Raw genomic sequence first — 22,227 nt, 5'->3', positions numbered from 1 at the left:
TTCCTTTGCCTAGTTGGGACAGCTAAGAGCTAATTGTGCTATGCTTGGAGTCAAAAAGATTCATTTTTGTGAATTCCAATCCAGCCTCAGACACTGTGTGATCCCATGCAGGTCACTTGATGACATGCTTCATCTTTATCTGCCTCAGCTTCCATATCTGTAAAATGGGGATAATAATAGCATCTACCTTCCAGGATTGTTATGAGGCTCAAATGAATTACTATATGTAAAGTTATTTTGCAAACTTTAAAGCAAATAAGATAAATAAATAAATAAAGTAAAACTTTAAAGCAACATAAAATGCTAGTTATCATCATTGTTGTATGAATCAGATTGTAGGGTCATTGAGATCTCTCAAATTTTGGATTATGGGATCACAGAATCAGTCTGTTATTCAGATATTTATTAAGCACCTACTATGTACCAGGTACTGGACTAAGTTTTAGGAATGCAAAGAAATGCAAAAAACAGCCCCTGCTTTTGAGAAATTCACAGTCTAATGGGGAGATGTAAAAAAAGGGTACATATGTACTACTTCTGCATAATAGAAGGAAAGTCATCTTGGTGGAGGAAGGCACCAGCAGCTGAGGCAGAGGAGGCAAAGAAAGACTGGGAAAGGTCCTGTGCAGAAAGTAGGATTTGAGTTGGGTTTTGAGGGAAGACAAGGAGACTGAGGGGGAGGATAGAGAACATTCCTAGAGGGTAGTCAAATCAAAGGCATGGAAACCAGACATGGTCTTGGGAGAAGAAATGCCCAGAGATCAATATCATGGAATTGTCCAATGCTCAGAAGAGAAGTGCAAGAAGACTAGAAAAGTAGGAAGAGCCTAGTCTGTAAAAGATTTTGGCAGCCAAATAGAGGATTTGATTGTTGATCCTGGTGTCATGGGGAGCTACCGGAATTTCTCTCTTTTTTTTTTTAATAGTTTTTATTTACCAGATATTTGCATAGGTAATTTTACAACACTGACAATTGCCAAACCATTTGTTCCAATGTTTCCCCTCTTTCCCCCCCAGATGGCAGGTCGACCAATACATGTTAAATATATTAGAGTATAAATTAAATACAATATATGTATACATGACCAGTTGTTTTGCTGAACAAAAAGAATCGGACTTTGAAATAGTGTGCAATTAGCCTGTGAAGGAAATCCAAAATGCAGGCGGACAAAATTAGAGGGATTGGGAATTCTATGCAGTGGTTCATGGTCATATCCCAGAGTTCTTTCGCTGAGTGCTACTGGAATTTCTTGAGAATGGTGTTGTGGTCAGACTTCTGCTTTAGGGGAAATCCCTTTGGCAGAAGAGGGGGGAGAACGAACTGGAGTGGGGAGGGCCGAGGAGGGAGACTATTTAGAAGGCTGTTGCAATAATCTAAGCAAGAAACAATGTAGTGGTAACTGTGAGTGGAGAGACAGGGACACTGATCAGGGATGTTATGAAAGTAGAAATGACATTTGGCAACAGATTAGAGCTAGAAGACTTTAGGAGTCATCTCATTCAAGGCCCTCTTATTATTTTTTTTCCCAAAAAGCTATTTTGAATTGATTTTATATATGTGTGTGTGTGTATATATATATATATATATATATATATATATATATATATATATATATATATATATATAAATAACTTCATACCCAAATGTCCCCTCTCCCTTCTCAGGAAACTGTTCTTAGTAAAGAGGCTCTGGAGGAGCCTTATCCCAATCCCACTCTAGCTGACAAATCAAGTCTCATCAGGATTAGCTACAAATTGCAAACTACTCATTTTACAGTCAAAAGAACCATGTTCCAGAGGCATGAAATAAAGCCTCTAGGCACCTAATAATGGCCAAGCTGGGTTTCAAAAAGAGCTGCCTTCCATTATTGTCCCATGATGCTTTCTTAGGATGTCCAATTCTAGCACCATCAACTCCATGATGTCTTCTCTACACAGGTTTTTCTAAGACCTTTCATTTTCACTTATTTCACATTCTCTCGGATCATCACTACCTCATTCTTGTCTTTCCAACCTGGGAGCTAGATCTGTGTTATATATAGTTATTTATCTTGTTTCTTGAATTAAATGCTTCGTGCCACACACTGAGCACAACACATCTCACACCATATATCTGCCTAGACTCTGGCTTCTCCCCATCCTGAAGTCAGGTTTATAGGCACAGGAATCTGTCTGGCACAAAGAATACCTCAAAGATAGCATCCTTAAAGCCTAAGGCTAACACACACACACACACACACACACACACACACACACACACACACACAATTTGTTTTGGAGCTGTCCTCTCTGCAGTTTCAATGCAGGAGAAAAACCACATAGGCAAACATACATGGCTACTCTCAACTTTGCCCTCACTGCAGCAAGACAATGATTTTATACCTCCTTAATCTATTCACACTATTCTACTCACTAAGCAGTTCTTCCAAATTTTTTTATCCTCTTCAAATTTCCTATGGCTCCCCCAATTCCACCCTCTCAGCTGAGAATCGTGCCTCATATTTTGATGAAAAAAATATGGAACCATTCACCATGAACTCCCTTTTCTCTTCTTTTCCCATCTCATATCACTCACATGCCTTCTGCCCTCTTCCTTCACCTTTCTTCCATTCCATCCCATCTTCTCCAGCACAGTGCCTCTTTTGCCATCCTCATTCTTTTGCTAATCTCTCAGTTGTCTACTAGCTGCTTCCATGCTGCCTACAAAAAGCCTGTCACCTCTATCTTTAAAAAAAAAAACCCTCCCTTGATCATTCCATTTTCTATCTTTCTTCTCTTTCTCAGCTAAACTCCCTGAGAAGGTAAGCTCAAATAGAGGTCTGCATTTCATTTCCTCTCACTCTCACTCTAGCTTCTGATCCCATCATTCAAACTGCTCTCTGCAATGTTATGATAGCTTAATTGCCAATGTTCTTTTCTCAGGCTTCCTCCTTTTTGACCTCTCTGGATATCCTTTTCTCCTTGATATGATTTTCTCTCTAGATTTTTGCTGGATCTCCATCCAGGTCACACACAATAGCCCTCGCGTCCCCCAAAAGCTCCCTCCTGTGCCACCTTCTCTTCTTCCTCTAAATACTTTTGCTTGAGTGTTTCATCAATTTTCATGAATTAAATTATCCTATCTATGCATCTAATTTTCATTTCTACTTATCCAGCCCTAACCTCTCTTAGGAGCAGCTAGATAGTTTAGTGAATAATGCACTGGGCCCTGAATCAGAAAACCCGAGTTCAAAACTGGCCCCAGAAGCTTACTAGCTGTGTGACCCCGGGCAAACCATAACCTTTATGTATCTTAAATCCACTGGAAATGACAATTCACTCCAGCCGAGAAAATAACTGTCAACAAAAGCCCATGGACAGCATTGGTATACTATGATCCATGGGTCACAAAAAGAACACAACTGAGCAAAAGCCTTTCTCCTAACCTCCAGTCTCATGTCTTATTGTCTCATAGACATCTAAGGTTCAACATATCTATAATGAACTCATTATTTTCCCTCCCCTTAAAGACTTCCCTCTTTTCAACTTCTCCATTAGGCTACTATTGAGGGAGTTCTCCACCTTCCCCTTCACCAAGGCTCACAACTTAAGACATAATGCTCAACTCCTCACCCTCACTCATTGTCCCCTAGCCAATCTCTTGCCAAACCCTGTTCTACTTTTAGGATCCCTCACTTACGCTCCTTTCTCTCCTTAGACACTGTCACCGCTTGGAGCAAGTTCTCATGACCTTGTGCCAAGCATTCCAGTTCTCTGCACATTGTTCAAATGCCCAGTGTTCACTTGCCAAAAAAAACGTATTTCATGGAAAACTCATAGAGGGCAACCACTCACCAGGTGGTCAGAAAAAAGCACTATAAGGAGATTCTCAAGTTCCCTCTTAAGAACTTTTAGAATCAATTGTATGACATGGGAGACTGATTCAGGACTGCTCTTTTAAGATATTGATTAGCAGGGGCAGCTAGGTGGAGCAGTGGATAGAGCACCAGCCTTGAATTCAGGAGGACCCGAGTTCAAATTTGATCTCAAGCACTTAGCACTTCCTAGCTGAGTGACCCTGGTCAAGTCCCTTAACCTCAGCCTCAGGGGGAAAAAAATATTAGCAGACAAGTCTGAGATTTGGTCTACCAAGTATTCCATATGGCTGCTCTTTGATCCCCTCTCAGTTCCACTTTACTTTCCTCAGACACCCCCAAGGCTATATTTCCTCTATAAAACATCTGCTTATGATGTTTGCTAAATCTTTTTCAGGATTAAGTCCACTATGGGGGCTTTCTCTCAGAGCCTTCACTTTAATGGCATCTTTTTCTTTAGCTAACTGGCTAGTCTGCTAAACTCCTCTGTGAATCTAACCTGCAGTCAATGCTTTACTCCCACCTCATGGAGTATTTCCTTTCTCTTGGTTAATTGTGAGTTCCCCTGGGGAACTTGTCTTTCCCTTTCTAATTATATGCTCTCCCAACTCTTTGCTACTTCTGATGCCTATTTAACCTCTTCCCTAAATAAAACTCCCTTTTGCCGAAAAGAATGGTCTTTGTGAATTTGTCTCATGTTTATTTCGAACTATTGCTACCCTGATGAGGATCAAAGGTAATAAAATTATCCTTTTCTTGGGTATTTAAAATATATATATATATATATATATATACTGGTCAGGGTGTATTCGGATGTTTCAGGGGCTTTGAAATAAAGTGTGTACAGAAAAAAAAAGGGATGATAGATGGGTAGGAGAAAGAAAGAAAAGAGGTTGAGGAAGAAGAGGAGGTCTAGGAATTGAAGCAGGAGAGAAGGGTTTAGGGCCAAGGAGAGAATAAGGTCCGGAAGGGGGGTAGGGAGAGAAAAGGAAAAAGGCTTAGAATGAGTAGTGAAGAGACGCGAAACACTAGAAGGCTGGGGAAGGAAGGTTGTCATGGGGTTGGAGGGCAGAAAGCAGAAGAGGGAGGGAAAGCTGGGGATGAGTGAAGGGAGGGCTGAGGGCCAGGCCATGCCCACGATCGGAACCAGAGCCCAGCCAGTAAAGGCCTCGGGATGTCCCGGCTGGCTTCGGTCTGGCCGGCCGTCAGTCTGTCTGTGTCTGCGGTGGGAGGAGCAGGGCTGATTTCCAGCCAGATAAACCGTTCGAGAACCGAGTCAATGACAAAGTAGGCGACCACTCAGCAACGGCGGTAGATGCTTCTGGAGTGTGTGTCAAGTGTGTGAGAAAGTGGATATGTGTACAAACATGTGCATGGGGTCTGGCGGTGGGCTGAGGCGGGGGGGAGGGGGGGTGTCTTCGAGACTGGGTAGAATGGGGGTCTGTAGAAGATTCTGAGTTGTTTCCCTCCTCCTTCCATTTCCCCCCTTCCCCTTCAGTTTTTCCCCTCGCATTGTGAAGCCTCTTGGGCCTCGCAGCCCGGGCTGGCCCCCGCCCCACCCCCTCCCCCAGAAGGCCCAGAATGGCCCCGCAGAGTCCTTTCCATGTGAATGGTGGGGAGGGGGAGGGAACGCCATTCCGCCGCTGCTTCTCAAGTGCTCTTTGTGAAGAGGGGGGGCCCAGGGCAGAAAGGCGCTTTTGACCGGAGGCAAGGCATGAACAATCTCGGGCCCCGGCTCCCCGCGGACCCCCGCGGGGACAAAGGGAGTGAACCCGGCCAGAAAATGCGATTCTATTCTCCGCTGCCGCTTTCAGACTCTAAACCCTCCAACCGCCCGCAGCCCTGCCCCGCCCCCTCGGCTATCCAGCCCCGGTCCCTCGGGGCCTCCCTTAGAGGAGGAGGCCGGCCCCCAGGGGAAGAAGCCTTCCAGGCTTCCCCTCAAACGCTGCTCCGAGCCTCAGTTTCCTCCAGCTCCCACGCATCTTCCAGGCCTTCTCCAGAGAGGCTCAGTGGGCTGGGAAGGAACATGGAAGTGTTCTCGAGAAGGACAAGGAGGCTCCAGGTTGGAAACAAGGACTCCGGGGTCCCTCGCTGTTTCCTGGCCCAGCTTCGGCTCCCGCTCCCCATGTCCTTCCTCGGGGTTCTCTCCCCCCTTTCGTGGAAGGGTTCCCGGGAGTTGCGGTGTCTCGGGCGTCTCACCAGTCTCTGGGGGCGGCTACAGGGACCACACCGGCTGTTCCCTCCTCCCGGCTGCAGTCTCGGAGAGGACCAGGGGGGCGGGGCGGGAGGTGGGGGCCGTCTGCGAGGCCAGGCCCCTTGGCAGCAGGAGGGGAGAGGACCCGAACAATAGGCCCGGGGGCTGCCGGGCCCTGAATGCAGCACTGTCCCCACCCCCGGTCCCGCCGCGGGAAGGTGGGAGGCGGCGGGCGGGAGAAGGAGGAGGAGGAGGAGAAGCGGGGGATCTCTTACTAGGCGGCCGGGAGCTGGAGGGAGCTGGGCCCAAGGAAGGGCTCCGGACCCGGGAGCCGAGAGCCACCAACCAGGACCAGAGCAACGCCCGGGGAGAAAGCCTGGACCAGGGCCCAGGGAAGTGCCGGACATCAGGCAGCAGAAGCAGAACGAAGCAGACTGGACGTGAGGGACGAGGAGATCCGGAGCTAAGCCCCGCGCTCCCTCTCTCGGGCCTGGGGTGGCCACAGCCTAAGGCGGAAGCTCGGTGCCGCCGATTGGAGGAGCCCGGACCAGGACTGCCTGCCGTGGGAACCGAGACCCTGGAGCGGGCGGCTCGCGGCGGCCCGTAAGCGTCCGGGGCTGGAGGTGGCCCCGGGAGCGCATGGCGGCGCCCGGGAGCCCACGGGGGCCATGAGGCCGCTGCCGGGCCAGAGGGACAGCGGCGGCTGGCCGGTGCTGCTGCTCCCGCTCCTGCTCCTGCTCCTGCTCTCGCCGTCGCTGCTGGCCGACGTGGCGGGTCCGGCGCTCGGGGAGCCGTGCTGGGAGGCGCTGCTGCGCTGCCAGGGGGAGCCGGCGTGTGGCTCGGCCTACAGCCAGAGCCAGGCGGCGTGCGAGCCGGTGCTGGGGGGCGCGGGCGGCTGCCCCAGTCACTGCGTGGGCGCGCTGCTGCAGCTCAACGGCACGGAGCGCGGGCCGGCCCTGGAGCGCTGCGAGTGCGGGCCCGACGCGCGCTGCCGCCGTCTCAAGGCGGCCCTGGAACCGTGCCTGCCGCGGCCCGCGCGCGGCGGCCTGGGCTGCACGGCCGCCCGACGCCGCTGCCAGGCCGAGCCCGACTGCCGGGACACGCTGGCCTCCTACCTGGCCCGCTGCGGGCAGCTGTTCAACGGGCGCCGCTGCACGGCCGCGTGCCGCGCCGCCATCGGGGCGCTGCTGGCCACGGCCGGGGGCCCGCTGCTGGAGCGCTGCGTGTGCGACGGCGCCGAGCGGCCCTTCTGCCAGGTGCTCAAGGAGAACATGGGCCGCCTGTGCTTCGGGCCCGCGGCCGCCGCCGCCGAGGCCGAGGACGACGACTACGAGGACGAGGAGGAGACGTCGAGGCCGCCGCCGCCCCCGCCCCACGGCCCCAGCGAGACTCTGTGGGGCCGTTCCCGGGCCGAGCCGCACGGGCTCTCCCGGGGCACCCTGACCCTGGGCCTCCCGGGGCTGGCGATCTGGCTCCTCTCCGGACTCTAGATGGGTCCCCCACTTGGATCCCCAAAGCGCTCCCCCTTAGTGCCTGAGGTCCGGACCTCTTACACTCCCAGGGACTGCAGGACTCCGACAATCTGAGAAGCCAGAACCTGGAGGATGCATCTATAAAGGGGGAGGGGCCGGAGGGACCTCTCTCCACCCCAATCCTCTTTACACTCTGCAGGCCCCTCTGTCCCCGGAGCAGAAATTCAGGGGGAACTGGCGAAGACACTGGTGTCACCCACACCTGAGCGGAAGGAGCAACATTTCTGACTACTGCTCATCCCACCCGGATGGGGAGCTCACTGCCTCTCTTGGAAGCCCATTCTACCTGGAACTGCTCAGGCTGTGGGGAAGTTTTCTCTACGCCGGATGGAAATCGGTCTCTACAGATTACCCACAGAGAGAAAAAAAGCAACAGGAATAATGCAGGTGGAAATGTGAAAACCAGATTCCAGCTAATGTTTCTGAATGCAGGGAGACACCCTATTGGGAGCTAGGAAGGAGGACTGAATTTCTGCCCCTCTGTTCTCTTCCCCCACATAGGGGACCAAGGGTTGGCGATTGTTACCTGAGAGAGCCACGTGATCAGAGGAAGACCCTGCCAGTGACAGGGGAGAGGCTTGGGTAGGACTGTTCCCCCATTGGCCATCCCTACCCTCCTTTTCCAAAGCAGCCTCCTGCATCATTTCTTCTCCCTCATCTGTAGGGTCTTCTCTCCCCTGCTGTCATTTCCTGCAGGATTGAGCTCAGCTCACTCTTCTCACTCACTGATCTCTCCTCATGTCCATAAAAGCAGAGTTTCTTCACTGACTGTCTTCTCCACCCCCTAGTCTTTCCGGGCATCTCAAGGAATCCCAACAAGCTCGTCGTTTGCAGCCTCCCCATCAGCCTTTCCCCTAACAGCCACCAGACAACCAGGGACCGGCCCACCCTCCTTCGGGCACGTCCCCATGTGAATAGTGTACAGGGCTGGGAGGGGAGCTTCCCTCTCTGCAAAGATGTTGTATAGAAATAAACCTGTCAGAAGTTTATTTATGCTGTAAAAATGTCAACAGAGCCCCTAGCCCTGGACCCTTTTCCAAACTAAAATAAAATATAAGATTATGCCATCTGTTCTCAGCAATATCAGACTTCAGGGTAGATTCTGGGGGCCTGGGAAGGGTGGAGAGGAGGGAGACTTCCTAAGCCTTTTCCTAGGTAGACCTTAGAGATCTACACAACCCTTACAGAGGAGAATACTGAAGATTATTCATCTAATAAGTATTAATTAAGCACCCATGTGCCAGGCATTGTTCTTTAACAAAAAATAAACACCTGCTGTCCTCAAGGAGCTTACATTCTTGGAATGGGGGGGGGGGAAGGAAGAGGAAAAACAGCTCATATACAAATAAAAAATGTGTGCAAAGCCACGGGGCCCAAAATTCAAGTTGGGCAGTTCCGGCTAGGTGTCCCCCAAATAGGAGGTGGGGTGGGAGCCAAATCTTGGAGGCTGTGGCAGAGGTGAGGAAGTGTATTGCAAGTATGGGTGTGTGGGGGGGTGACATCCTCAGCCATGGATGACAAGGACGAGGGAAGTAGAATGGGCAAAGGCTGATGGCCCACTTTGGCTAGAACTCATGGAGGAAATGAATGGAGAATAAGCCTGGGCTGGTAAGCCGAAGCCAGATTGTGCAGGCTTTGAATGCCAAACCAGTCTTTTATCCACCCATGACCTGATCAAAAGTCACAAGTAGAATGGAGCAGGGATGCTCTTGCTCCAAATTCTATGCTCTCTAGGTTGTGCTTACTGGGCCTTGGTCTCTGGAGCCCTGTGATTCTTCCTGAGGATTTAGGGCTGGGCTTGAGATCTGGGATGGCCTAAGGAAGGTGTGGACTCTTAATTGTGATCAACCTGGCCACCTGTTACATACAGGCCCCCACAAATTGAGGGAGAATCCCACTCTTGGACATGGTTCCCCCCCCCCCCCGGGCCTGAAGCTGGCACAGGGAGCCACAAGCATCACCACCATGTGCCAGGGGTGCCAGGCTATGTACTGGAATGAATTTCAGACAGGGAAGTGGCAAGGATTGAGTGTATCTTGTCTTGGGGCAGCTGGGTGGTATAGTGGATAGAGCACCAACCCTGAAGTCCAAGAGGACCTGAGTTCAAATCTGGGCTCACTCTTAACATTTCCTGGGTGTGTGACCCTGGGCAAGTCACTTAACACCAATTGCCTCAGCAAAATAAATAAAATAAAAAATAAATCCATCTGTATTGATGGATCCCTTCTTTTAAGCGGAAACAGCTGAAAACTGAATATTCATGACCTGTTTTCCTTAAGAGGGACCAGACAGCATTAGCTGACCTGATATGGAAACTACTGAGATACTATGGAAAATACAGCTCCAGTGTCTCTCCTATCCACTGCTGCCACCCCAAACACCAGATGACTCCCCTCCCTTTAGCCTGAAGTCACCCAGGCCCTTCCCTCTCCCCAAGAAGGCAAATGAGTCCCCTACCCATCCTTTGCGCCAAGAAGTAAATCCCCGTAGGATGACAAGAGTACTGATGACTTTAGAAAATAATTTAATTGAGAAAACAAAGTATATTCTCTTAAACCAGACTGTAGATGGGAAGGCAATTCTGCCATAGATACTTAACTAGCTATGTGACCCCCAGATTAAGCTATTACCTCTCAGGACTCAGTTTCCTTATCTACAAAATGGGAGTAAAAATAGCACCTACCTCACTGGATTGTTGTGAGGATCAAACACAGTAATATATATAAAGCCCTTTGGAAACCTTCCAACACCATATAAATATTATTATTACAGAACTCTCTCTGGGGATTGGTTCTGTTTTATTTTTAAACCAACTCAAAGGAAATGTGATGCTGCCTCCCACTAGCAAAGCATTTTATATTTTCTGGATGTTTTCATTCTAATCAGTCCTTTTAACGGTCCTGGCAGGGGAGAAGGGTAGCATAGACCGAGTATCACTCCCATTTTACAGATGAGCAAACTGAAGTCCAAAGGGTCTTACTGGAGATCCTGCAGCCAATCAAGGGTGGGTTTCTTGATTCCTGTGCTTGAGCTAGCTTACCTCCATCTGAAACCAACCCCACCAAAAGCCAGCTTCAATCACTGCAGCCCCAAGCACCCCCAAGCCTACTTCCTTTATCCAAGCGATGGATTTGGATGGGGAAGTGATGTATTCCAGCCTCTTCTCCCCCCAATCTCCTGCTTCCTGGGGGATGGGATCCAGTTTCTATAAATCAGCCTGCCACCTCCTGGCCGCTTTCTTCACCACCACCACCACAGACAAGCAGCTGCACTGACTTCTCCAGGGGAGGATGGGGGAGTTTCAAGTTAAAGGATTGTTATTTTGTTAAGCCAGGATTGTCTCAGACGCAGCTAACACAAGGAGTCGTTTGGGAAGGAGGCTCTGATTTCAAGGGGACCCTGAGCGGGGGTCTCAGTGCACGCTGACTCTGGCCGTGAGCACCAATCCTGGGGGGAGGATCCAAGGCTCAGAGCTTGGGAGAGTAGCCCCCAACCAAGCGCTCTTTGGGGGGCCCACATCCTGTGCAGGACACGCCATCACCACCCCAAAAACCAGGTCCGCCCTTTAACCTCTGAGAATTCCCGGGTCAACAAGTGAAGTCAGTTGGTCAAGCCCACTAGGCCCCAACCAAGCCCCTAAAACCTAACGGTCAAAGGAGAAATGTTGAGGGGACAATCACAGTTGGGCATTTCTGCCCTTCTAGTGAGTGTGGGATAAAAGGGGAAAAGAAATGGGGGAAGTAATAGAGAAACCCCTTAGCCATGCTTAGAAATAACTGTCAGGGAACTCAGCCCACCAGCAAAGGAAGCACCCCGTGTCACCAGGGGCAGTGGGAGAGGATAAGGTCAGGGCTCCTGGACACAGGAGGGACTCTTCTTCCAGGAAATCCCCTCCTGGCCGGGCCAGGGCCTGACCCTAAGGGTTTATAATGTGGGGGACACGAGGATGAGATCAGAAACTCTAGCAGGCAGGACCTTGTTGGTTAGAAATGGAGTCCTCAATTCCCCTCTCAAGATTAGGAAGCAGACTCCTAGAGTCCCTCCCCCACAAGACCCTCATCCCCAGGATGGTTTGCTAGCCCCTCTGCCCTTGCCACCCTTCTCCAGGCTTGCTTCTGGCAACGGAACTCCAGAGGGTCCACAGACACGAGGGGGAGGGCTGCCTCTCAGGCCCACGGTCACTGCAGGGTGCAGGCTGTGTGAGAGAGAAGGAGCAGGAGTGAGCAAGCAGGCTTGGGGAGGAGTCACTCCGAGGTTGCCCCCAAGATCCCCACCCCGGACGGCAGAGATGGGGAACTTCTGGGTCCCAAGCCACTTCCTTCACCAAGCCTCTGGGGAGACAAGCTTCCAGTACTCACAGCTCCGCACAGACTCAGACAGCCCATCTTTGTCCATGGACTCAGCTTCCCATCGAGTCTCCTTCATCTGGGGCAGTGAGAGAAAGGAGAGATGGTGGCCACAGAGGCAGACCCGGATAATGGGGTGGGAGAGGGATTGAACGGTGAGGGAGCTGGAGAGGAAGACTCAGAGAAGGGGCAAAGAGATAGTGAGAGACCGTGTGGAGACAGTCAGTGGAGAAATGTCCCCCAAACAGAGAGAAACCCCCCATACCTTGATCTGCTCTTTCAGGTACTCTGCTCGCCCCATTAGGGTCTGGATCTGGCAGGAAGAGAGACCACCACTCTCCGTTATCCAGGGTCTCACCCCCCCAGCCCCTATGTGCCGGGCCCCATCTCTGACCTCCTGCAGAGGTTTCTGTCGGCACCACACAATCTGCCACCTATGGCTCCCAGTGCCTTTGTCTGAGCCCTGTGGGGAGCAGAGGTGTTGGGGAGAACGGACTACCAGCTCCCAGACCTACCTCAGCATGCAGCAGCTCCCGCCTCCTCCCTGTGGGCTCAGCTGCAAAGAGAAGGGGGCTTTGTGAGATGCAGTCCAGGGGTGGAGGAGGGCTGCCCAATGCCTGTGCTGCTGTCTCACTCACCTGCCAAGAGCAGTAAGAGTTCTCCCAGGCTCTGCTGGTACAGGTCCAGGGCATCTCCATCATCCTGGCCCTCCTCCTCCTAGAAGAGACGTTAGGATCCCTAGGGAGGTCACAGTGGGCGGGGGAGAGGGCCCAGAGAAGCATCCCTGCCTACCAGCCTCCGTCCCCGTGGGCACTCACCTTGGCCATAGCCATTGAAGCCACCTCCAGGGCAGCGATAAGGCGGGGTTTGTCTCTGGCCATTTCTGTAACAGCAGGTTCAGTGTTTAGGGGGTTGGAGGGAGAACAGAGTGGCCGCCAGATCATGTGCCCACCCACCACCAAGGAAGCCAAGCTCCCTTGGCCCCAATCACAGCGGGGCACCAAGTTGACTCTCACAGAGCACCTGGTCCTAAACCTGGCTCACTAAAGCAGTCAGTGGAGGGAGGGAGGCCCTTAAACACTGCCCCCTGTGTGACACGGCCTCCAAGTGCTTTGACTTTGTCTGCACTCCCTTAATAAATCCTTAAGCATGTCTAGGCTTTGGGTTCCTGGCGCTCCTCAGTCAGGAAGCTGACTGTACCCCCCAGGAAGCCAAGGGAATTCAAGCCATGAAGATTGAGCAAGCCACAAGGAGGCAGAGGCCTGAGCTGGTCTCGGGTCTGACATCCATGAGAGACAGGGGCAGGCCAGTCCCCCTCTCCAAACGGGGGCTCCAGGGCCCACTTTGTGGGAGGCTGGCGCTCGGCCATGGTGTCCCTTTCCTCAAGGAGGTTACATTCTACTGAGGGATTCCTGGGTCCCAAGTAATAAACCAGGGCTATTTGGAGAGGGAGCGTGGTAACAGATGGTGGGAGAAGGAAAGGCATGAGGATCCCACGGGGCCAGCGAGCCAGACACCAGGCAGCCGCTGCCCCAGTCAGCCACAGGGCCCTGGTGAGGAAGGGCTTAGGAGGCCGTGAAGGCAGGGGGTACCTTTGAGGAGGTCTCGGGCACACGTGCCCTGCTGGAGAAGGGCCCGGTTGGAGGAGTTGACCAGGGCTTTGAGCTCCTCGGCCCTTGACACGTACTGTCCAACCTACAAGAAGGTGAGGGATCAGATGGGGCCAGTACAGGGATGGGGGTGGGCAGCCTGCCTTCTCCCCACGCCCAGGGCCAAGAAGCCCCAGCCCCGCTCAGGAGGAGGAAGGCGTCCCAGCATGGGAAGGGCCTGCCTCACATGGCTAAGCCCCAGTTACAGAGCAGGAAGCCAAGGCAGAGATTCCCACTCTCTAAGGGCTCCATGGGGCAGGGAGGATCTGAGGCTGGCATTCACTGTCCCCAGGCTCTCACTGACCTTCGCCTTGATCGCCTCCTTGCGTCTGGCGTCCACTTCATCTGAGAGAGGAATGAGGGTGAGGAAGTCACGGGGGGGGGGGTTCTAAGTCCCCCAAGGAGGCCCCAGAGACCCTTGAGCAGGCCCTTGAGTGGCCCTTGAGCAACACGGGCAGGGCAAGCCGGCTCCTCAGCCTCCCCCTGCCCACCCTGAATAAGCTATAGGAACCTCTGGTTCTTCTTGGCTTTGGATGGGCCTCCATGATAGCCACTCCCTGCAGCAGGAAACCCGGGACAGCCCCAAACTCTTGCTAGCTCTATGGCAGAAAGTTCTTCCTTCCATCTACCCTAATCCCTTCTGCTTCAGTGTTAGTGCCCACAGACTTTTTGGGAGGGACCCTGCTTCTGCACCTCCTGGAGGACGGCTTGGGGCTGGGCCCCAGGGCCCACTCACAGTGTAAGGCTGGAACAAAGTAGTCGAGAGCTTTGCAGTAGAGAGACAGGGCAGCCGAGAAATTCCCTTCTTGGTCCTTCTTCACGGCCTCCACAACCAGGGCAGTCTGGGGGCGGGGGAAAAGGTCAGGGGAGGCTGGACCAGGGGCCCCTGGGACCCTGAGGTTCCCTCGCCTCCCCCAACTCACCGCCTGCTCTAGGCTCCGCCCACTCGGCATATGCTCAAGGTCCACAAAGGGGTGACCAAAGAAGTCCTTGAAAGAAATGCGCTTGTCAGGGTCTCGCTCCAGGAGCCGCTGTAGGAGGTCCCGACAGTTTCGGGAGAGCTGGGGTCGAGTGGGAAGCTGGGGAGATGGATCTCAGTAAGCAAGGGGCAAGGGAGGCACAGGATTGGGGCATCGGGGAAGGGACCCCCTAGGTGGGGATGTGGTCTCCGTGTCTGCCCTTGCAGCCCTTAGAAGGGCCAGGTCTGCAAGACCTCGGGTCTGAGATCTCACAGCCCACGGACCACCTGCTGTATGGCTGAGAAAGTCCAGGACTCTGGCTCCCGTTCCCTCAGGACCCCATAGCACCCCGCTGCTTGGGCCCTGGACCTACCTCAATGACTCGGTTGCTTCGGATTTTCTCCTCCAGCTCTGTGAATGACTTGGAGGCAAAAGGTGGCTGGCCAAAAAGAGCCTCTGGTTCACCGAAGGGGGCATGAGGGGGAGAGAGAGGGAAGTTGGGGAGCAGTTAGGGAGGGGTCCCAAAGGGGAAAGTTGGGGAAGGTTTGCTAAGTCCCTTCTCCACTTATTACTAGGAGACACTATATAGGTAAAAAAGTGACAGACCCATCTCACAGAGGGGGAAAACTGAGGATCTGGTCAACCCAACTTAGATGTCCCAGCTCTAGAACCAGGAGAACATTGTACACAGTTAACAGCAACACTTGCAATGATCAGAGATTCAGCAATGACCAAAGACAATTCTTTTTTTTTTTTTTTTTTCTGAGGCTGGGGTTAAGTGACTTGCCCAGGGTCACACAGCTAGGAAGTGTTAAGTGTCTGAGATCAGATTTGAACTCGGGTCCTCCTGAATTCAGGGCTGGTGCTCTATCCACTGCGCCACCTAGCTGCCCTCAACCCAAGACAATTCTAACTGACTTGTGATGGAAAATGCCATCCACATCCAGAGAAAGAACTCTGGAGTCTGAATGCAGAGCGAAGCAGACTATTTTTACTTTTTTATTTTTTTCTTTCTTTCTTCTGGTTTTTCCCTTTTTTCTGATTCTTCTTTTATAACATGACTAATGTAGAAATATGCTTCACATGATTGCACATGTATAGTCTATATTGGATTGCTTCTTTCTTGGGGAAATAAGAGGAGAAAAATTGGGAACACAAAGCTTTCTAAAAGTGAATGTTGAAAACTATCTTTACATATGATTGGAAAAATAAAATACTACTGAAAAAACAAAACAATCTTTACATGTAATTAGAAAAATAAAATAGTACTAAAAAAGAAAACTACCTTTACATGTAATTGGGAAAAAAACAGTAGTATTGAGTGCAAAAAAAAGGAAGGGTTAAAAAAAAAAGAAGCCCCAGCTCCAAGTTCCTGGGCCCTCCCTTCCTTTCTGGGACCAAAGATGATAGGAAGTTCCCACAGTCCTCTCTCTGGATACAGATGGCTCTCTCCATCACATCTACTGGAATTGGCCTGAGTCATCTCATGGTTGAGAAGAGCCACGACTATCAGAACTGATCATCATATAGTCTTGCTATTGCCGTGTACAATGATCTCCTGGTTCTGTTCATTTTCACTCAGCATCAGGTTCATGTAGGTCTCCAGGCCTCTCTGAAATCATCACTGTTGGTCATTTCTTACAGAACAACAATAATCCATAACATTCATATACCATAATTTATTCAGCCATTCTCCAATTGAGGGGCATCCTCTCAGTTCCCAGTTTCTGGACACTACAAAGGGGGCTATCACAAACATTTTTTCACATGTGGGTCCCTTTCCCTTCTTTAGTATTTCCTTGGGATATAAACCCAGTAGAAAATCCAAGGGTATGCACAGTTTGATAACTTTTTGAGCATAATTCTAGATTGCTCTCCAGAATGGCTGGATGTATTCACAACTCCAACAACAATGCATCAGTGTTCCTGTTTTCCCACATCCCCTCCAACATTCCGCATTATCTTTTCCTTCCATCTTAGCCAATCTGACAGGTGCCCAGCACATTTTCTAAATTAGAAACTGAACAAAGGGTCTTTCCTCAAGTCACCCAACAAGCAAGTCTGACCCAAAACTAGAATCTACACCTCCTAAGCACCAGCTCAGGGTGCCCTTCCCCCAACAACCCACACTGTGCCCCCTGCCCAGCTCCATCATTCATTCCTTTTTCTTCTATGACCCAACTGCTTCTTTCTCCTCTCCCTGGCCACATGGGGCAATGGGGAAGGGAATGGGAGAAGGGGAGTGTGACTCCAGAAGGCTCTGCTGGAGCCCCCTGGCCCCACTGGGAGAAGGCCCTCTTACCATACAAGATGACGCCAACAGACCAGAGATCCACCCGGGCATCGTACTGCCGCCGACACACCATCTCGGGGGCCATGTAAAGGGGGGACCCTCGGAGAACGTGCTTCTCATCCCATGGGGACATGTGCTGTGCAAAGCCAAAGTCTGGGGAGGAGGGGAGAGCCCGGGTCAGAGTAAGGGCCAAGTCTTGGGGATGACTGGTGGGGATGCACAGCCCCCCCCCCAAGCCAACAGCATTTGTGAGGTTGATAATACAGGCTCTCCATTATCTGGGCTTATCCATCCACTCCAATATCACGTCCTGTAGCCCTCCACTGATCTACTGCTTTAGAGATCTGCCCATACTGCTCCCACCCTAATGGTCCTACCCCAATCCTGTCTCTTTCCAGGCCCAGCTCAAACATCACCTCCTCCAGGAAAGCTCCCCTGACAACTGCAGCCCTTACAGATCTCTCCCTTCCCACCCAGGACCTCGTTCTATCCAGTTTCGCTTCCTCTCCTTGTTCTTCCCAGGTACTGTCTTTACAACAAACTGGGAGACTCTCAAGAGTTAAGGGTCAGTCTATGGTTTAGATTAGGGCCAATCTGGGTCAAAGGATATGAACAGGTAGAATGAATGAAGCAATCAAAGCTATATTTAGTCACATGAAAAAATACATTATTATTGATTATAAAAATGTAAATTAAAACAGCTTTTGCTATCATTTCACACCTATCAGATTGGCTAAAGTGACAGAAGGGGAGGAAATGATAAATATTAGAGGGGATGTGGAAAAACTGGGACACTAAGACACTGTTGATGGAATTGTCCTGATCCAAGCATTTGGGAGAATGATTTGGAACTCTACTCAAGGAATTCTAGCATTGCATACCCTTTGACTCAGCAATACCATGATTGGTTCTGTTTCCCAAGGTGATCAGGGGACAGGGAAAAGAACCCAAGTACTGTAAAATATTTATAACAGCTCTCCTTGTGGTGGCAAAGAACTAGAAACTGCAGGAATGTTCATCAAGTGGGGAATGACTGAACAAGTGGTGGTTGTGACAGAATTCTAATGTGCCATAAAACATGCTGAGCAGGGTGGTCTTGGAAACATATGGAAAGACCTGCATGAAATAACGAAGAGTGAAATGAGCAGAAATAAGAGGATATCATACATAGAAACAGCGAAACTACTCAGAGAATAACGGTGAACGACTAACTTATTCTGAGTATTATAAATATTCAAGTCAACTCAAGTAAATTACAAAGGATCTTCGAAGGAAGATGCGATCTACCTCTAGAAAAAGAATAGATAAACAGAAGTATGTATAGTATGTGTGTGTGTGTAGGTATGTATAGATACAGATATATATCTACATAGGAATATAAATTTATATAGATATCTCCATGTGTCAAATGGTGGCCTTCTCTGGGGCAGGGTGGGGAGAGAGGAAGCCAGTTTGGAATTTAAAATGTAACAAAATAAAATTAAATTTTAAATAAAGTTTAAAAAAAAGCCAATCTGTGGTCAGTTAGGGGTCAGCCTGAAGGTTAGAGGTCAGTCTGTGGCCAGGGTTAGGGATCAGTTCCCAGGGAGGGAGATTGTGACATTTTTTCATTTCTTCCACATCGCTGACCATGAGGACTCAGTCCCTTTGGGCAGGATGGGCCTGAACACAGTCCCAGCCTCAGGATGGAACCCAGAACCTGAAGCTGGCAGAAGGTTCTCCGCCAGGTCAAGGTTGAAAAGAATAATTGGTAGGACCACAGACTGAGAACTGAAAGAGGGAACAGAGGCCTTCAGACCTGCCCCTTCCTTTGTGGAGGGCACTGGATCCGCTGAGGGAGAGCAGCTCCTCTAAGATCCTCACAGGGAGGAAGGGGCCGAATGAGGATTCAAACCAGGGTTTCCTCTTCCAGACCTTTTCTTCTGTATATACACCCCACACCGTCTGGCCAGAGTCTCCCGACATCAGGACTCCCCCATGGGCCAGGGAACTGAGCATGGAAAAAAATTATCACTTCCATGCCTGAGAATGACCCCTAATCCTGGAAATGGAACTCTAATCCTGGCCTGGGACTTATCCTGGACACAGAATGACTCATAATCCTCCACATAGACTAACCTCTAACCCTGATCACAGTTTGACTCCTAACCCCAGCCACAGACTGACCCTTAACACCAGCCACAGTCTAACCCCTAATCCTGGCCACAGCTTGGCCTCCTAATCCCAGTCACTGCCTCCTTGATGTGGCAGCCTCCTTGATACTCTCCATCCCACAGGTGAAGTTCAGGCCGATAATCATCTTACTAGAGGGAGGGAAGGGAAGGAAGGGAGGAAAAGAAGGAGGAGAGGGGATAGAAGAGGAGGAAAAGGAAGGGGCTGCCCCTCCCTGTCCATCCCCAAGCTCACCTGCCAGTTTGAGGTGAGGCTTCTCCAGGGAGCTCAGCAGGATGTTCTGTGGCTTCAGATCCAGGTGAGAAATGTTACGCCCATTCAGAAACTGAAGAGCACTGGCTGAATTGCGGAAAGTGGGGGGGGGGGGGGCAAGGGACTGAATCCCTGTGCCCCTTCCCCTTCACGAGCTCCCCGTTGCCCATAGTCTTGGAGGGAAGCCTACAGCGGATCTAGAGACTGGGGGCCAGAACACCAGCCGGACACCCTCTGGTCCCTCGAGGCCTTTCTCAACTGCTCCCTCTGTGCCCCCCGCCCCATCGAAAGCCCCTGTTCTAGCTCCAGGTTCTTTGCTGCCTCCTGCCAACCTGGGAGGACCATTCTAGGGGTCCCGGGTCCTAGCCATCCCTGTCTGTGATCCCCTCCTTCCTCCTCCCCAAAGCCTTTACCCAGTTGCTGCAGGAAGATGCGAGCCACCTTCTCAGGCAGGATGCGACGGGTGCGGATGAAGCGGGACAGATCACCCCCGGCGCAGAATTCCATGATGAGGTAGATGTTGTCATTGTCCCACTGGGGAGGGCACAAGGAGGAGGGCAACAGCGTCAGTCATCTTGCCCCTGTAAAGTCATGTATTATCTCCCATGGCCCTCCCAGCAACCCTAGGGGGTGGGCACAGTCATTCTCCTTATTCTCCACAAAACTCAGGGATTAATAGCCATAGGACTTGAGGTGACACTTGAATCCAGGTCTTCCTACCTAGATCAGGGCTTTACCCTCAACCAGAGGCAGTGAGATAGCTCAGGGCCTGGCCTGGCCAAAAGATCCTAGTTCAAATCCAGCGTTACACCCCAAGCAATTTATTTCATCTGTTTCAGTTTCCTTAGCTAAAACATGGAGATAATAACAGTAACTCCTCACGGGGCTGTTGTGGGGACGCAATAACAATGTTACTTTTAGTAGCAGAGCTCCCCTCTCCTCTGAGCTGGGTAAGCACTTTACTATTATTATCTCATTTTCCAGCCCTTATCAGAATAAGCCTAGTACAAAGGCCGGTTCAGTGCCCGCGTCCCAGGCGGGGCCACCTTCGCCTCCCGGCCGTGCCCACTTCCTCCTCCGCCTCCGTGCCCAGACCTGGAAGTCCTTCAGCTCCACGATGTGCGGGTGTCGGATCGCTTTGAGGATCTCAATTTCAGTCAGCAGATTCTCCACCGACGCCTTGTTCAGACTCTTCTTGCTCACACACTTGACGGCCACCACTTCCCGGGTGTCCTTCTGGAGAGACGGACAGGGTGATAAACGTAAACCTGGCCGGATTAGGGGGGCGGCCCCTGGGACAGAGACGCACCCAAGCAGCGTGACCCTGGGCAAGTCACGTAACCCCAAATGCCTCAGGAAAAAAAAAATTATGTTCTACTTATATAAACACGTAGTAAAGAAATAAAAACTTTATAAAAAAATAAGATTTCATTTTACATATGGGAGAATCAGGAAATGCTTTTAGGAGGTGCTATTTGAACTGAGCCTTGAAAGAAGCCGGAAATAAGAATAATATCATTTATATGACGTTTATTAAGCGCCAGAAACGCTGCGAAGCGTTTACAAATATCTGAGATACTAGAGCTCAGGGCTGTTATTTATGCCCATTTTACAGATGACTGAAACAAGCCTCCTAAGTGATTTGTTCTAGTGTCCGGAGGCTGGTTCTCTAGGAGACTGAGAGAGGAGGGAGGGAATTCCAATCACAGCCGGGATTAAGGAGACCGGAGACAGTGGATGTTGCATATGGGAAACCCAAGGTCGGATACAGAGGGTGGGAAGGGACGGCTCGTAGCCCCAAGGGCCGCAGTATCCGAGGGGTGGCCCCAGGGGTCCGGTCCCCGCCCCCGCCTCTCCCGGAAATACCCTAAGGGGGAGGAGCCCGCCGTCAACTACGGACGGCTCCCGGTGGCAGCGCCCAGGGGAAGCCTTTACTCTGGGTCTGGGGAGGAGGGACTGGGCAGAATTACAGTTGTTTTGGGAGAGGAGGGATCGTCCCTTCTGGCCCGGCTCACGTGCCCCTTTCTAGGGAAAGCTTTCCCGGGGCTCCATTAGTCTACTTCGTCCGGGGGTGGGGGGGAACGCTGGATGGCCCCGGGGGATGGAAGCTCCCGGAGGGCGGGGGGATCTGCTGGGCTTGTTTTTCTCTGCCTCGGCACCCCCGGTTCCCGGGGCTCGGGGAAGGGAACTGAAAAGACATTGGGGGGGAGGAGTAAAGCCGCCCAAGCATTTCCCCATCACCCCACCTGGAGCTCGGAGGGCGGCCAGACCAGGCGGGGGAGGGTTGGAGGCCCGGGGCCGTAGGGTCCGGGGCACGTGGGGCGGGCCGGGAGCCCCTCCTCCACCCTCCCCGCCCCCGCTCTTGCCTCTCCGGCGCGGCTCCGGGGCCCTGAATCTGATCTCGTATCTCGGACTGGGCCGCTCTGGGCCCGGATTTCCCGGCCTGCTCTGGGGCGGGAGCGCGGCGTAGCCCAGGCCGGCTCCGGGAAGCCCCTGAGAAACTCTCCCCTTCTCCCGGAGCTCCTCCTGCGCGCCGCCCCTCACCTTGCCGTAGGCCTTGTACACCGTGGCGTAAGTCCCGCTGCCCAGCCGCTCCGTGAGGATGAAGCCGTCGAGGCGCGGGGGCGCCCAGCCGGGCCCCGCCATGGTGGTCGCGGCCCCGGCCCTGGCCCCGGCCCCCGCCGTGCGCGGCGCTCGGCAGCGCAGGCCCGACCGCCGCTTCCTGGTTGCGGGCCCGGCTCCGCGCTGCCCCCAGCGCCGGCCGTGAGCAGTGCAGGGCGGCCGTTCTTGGGGCGCGAGGAACTCGGGACCATCCGTCTACACGAGGAAACTGAGGCCCCGCGGCCGGGCCACGCCTCTTCCCATTGGATTGCCTGCGCCCCCCCAGACCTGCCCGTCCTTCTCCTGGGGAGGAGGAAGGTCACAGAAGAGTTGGGCCCCGGACCCCGCTCGGCTCTGGTCCCCCACTCCCTGGCG

At 52.1% G+C, this 22,227-nt stretch overlaps 1 protein-coding gene across 5 annotated transcripts; it reads right to left on the bottom strand.

Moving 5' to 3' along the window:
- Nucleotides 1-10,087: 10,087 nt before the first annotated feature.
- ULK3 (unc-51 like kinase 3) lies at nt 10,088-21,976 on the bottom strand. Of its 5 annotated transcripts, none has more exons than XM_074296956.1 (16): nt 21,796-21,975; nt 20,347-20,487; nt 19,665-19,785; nt 19,234-19,338; nt 16,837-16,980; nt 14,908-14,990; nt 14,499-14,654; nt 14,312-14,417; nt 13,880-13,920; nt 13,519-13,621; nt 12,745-12,809; nt 12,565-12,643; nt 12,442-12,482; nt 12,192-12,239; nt 11,939-12,005; nt 10,088-11,775 (listed from the first exon to the last, which is right to left on the bottom strand). In XM_074296956.1, exons 1-16 carry the CDS (start codon nt 21,895-21,897, stop codon nt 11,759-11,761), a joined length of 1,419 nt encoding a protein of 472 aa, XP_074153057.1. In that variant the 5' UTR covers nt 21,898-21,975; the 3' UTR covers nt 10,088-11,758. The 5 variants fall into 5 exon arrangements, 4 of the variants coding, with proteins under 4 accessions (XP_074153057.1, XP_074153058.1, XP_074153059.1 ...); XM_074296957.1 differs by having other exon boundaries at nt 14,499-14,564; XR_012487192.1 differs by lacking the exon at nt 13,519-13,621 and having other exon boundaries at nt 21,796-21,976.
- Nucleotides 21,977-22,227: the final 251 nt, after the last annotated feature.

Source organism: Sminthopsis crassicaudata, chromosome 2 (assembly GCF_048593235.1).
Source record: "Sminthopsis crassicaudata isolate SCR6 chromosome 2, ASM4859323v1, whole genome shotgun sequence".
In the NCBI taxonomy this organism is placed as follows: domain Eukaryota; kingdom Metazoa; phylum Chordata; class Mammalia; order Dasyuromorphia; family Dasyuridae; genus Sminthopsis; species Sminthopsis crassicaudata.
The sequence above is the reverse complement of the archived record's forward strand: the minus strand, read 5'-3'. Positions and strand labels throughout refer to the sequence as shown.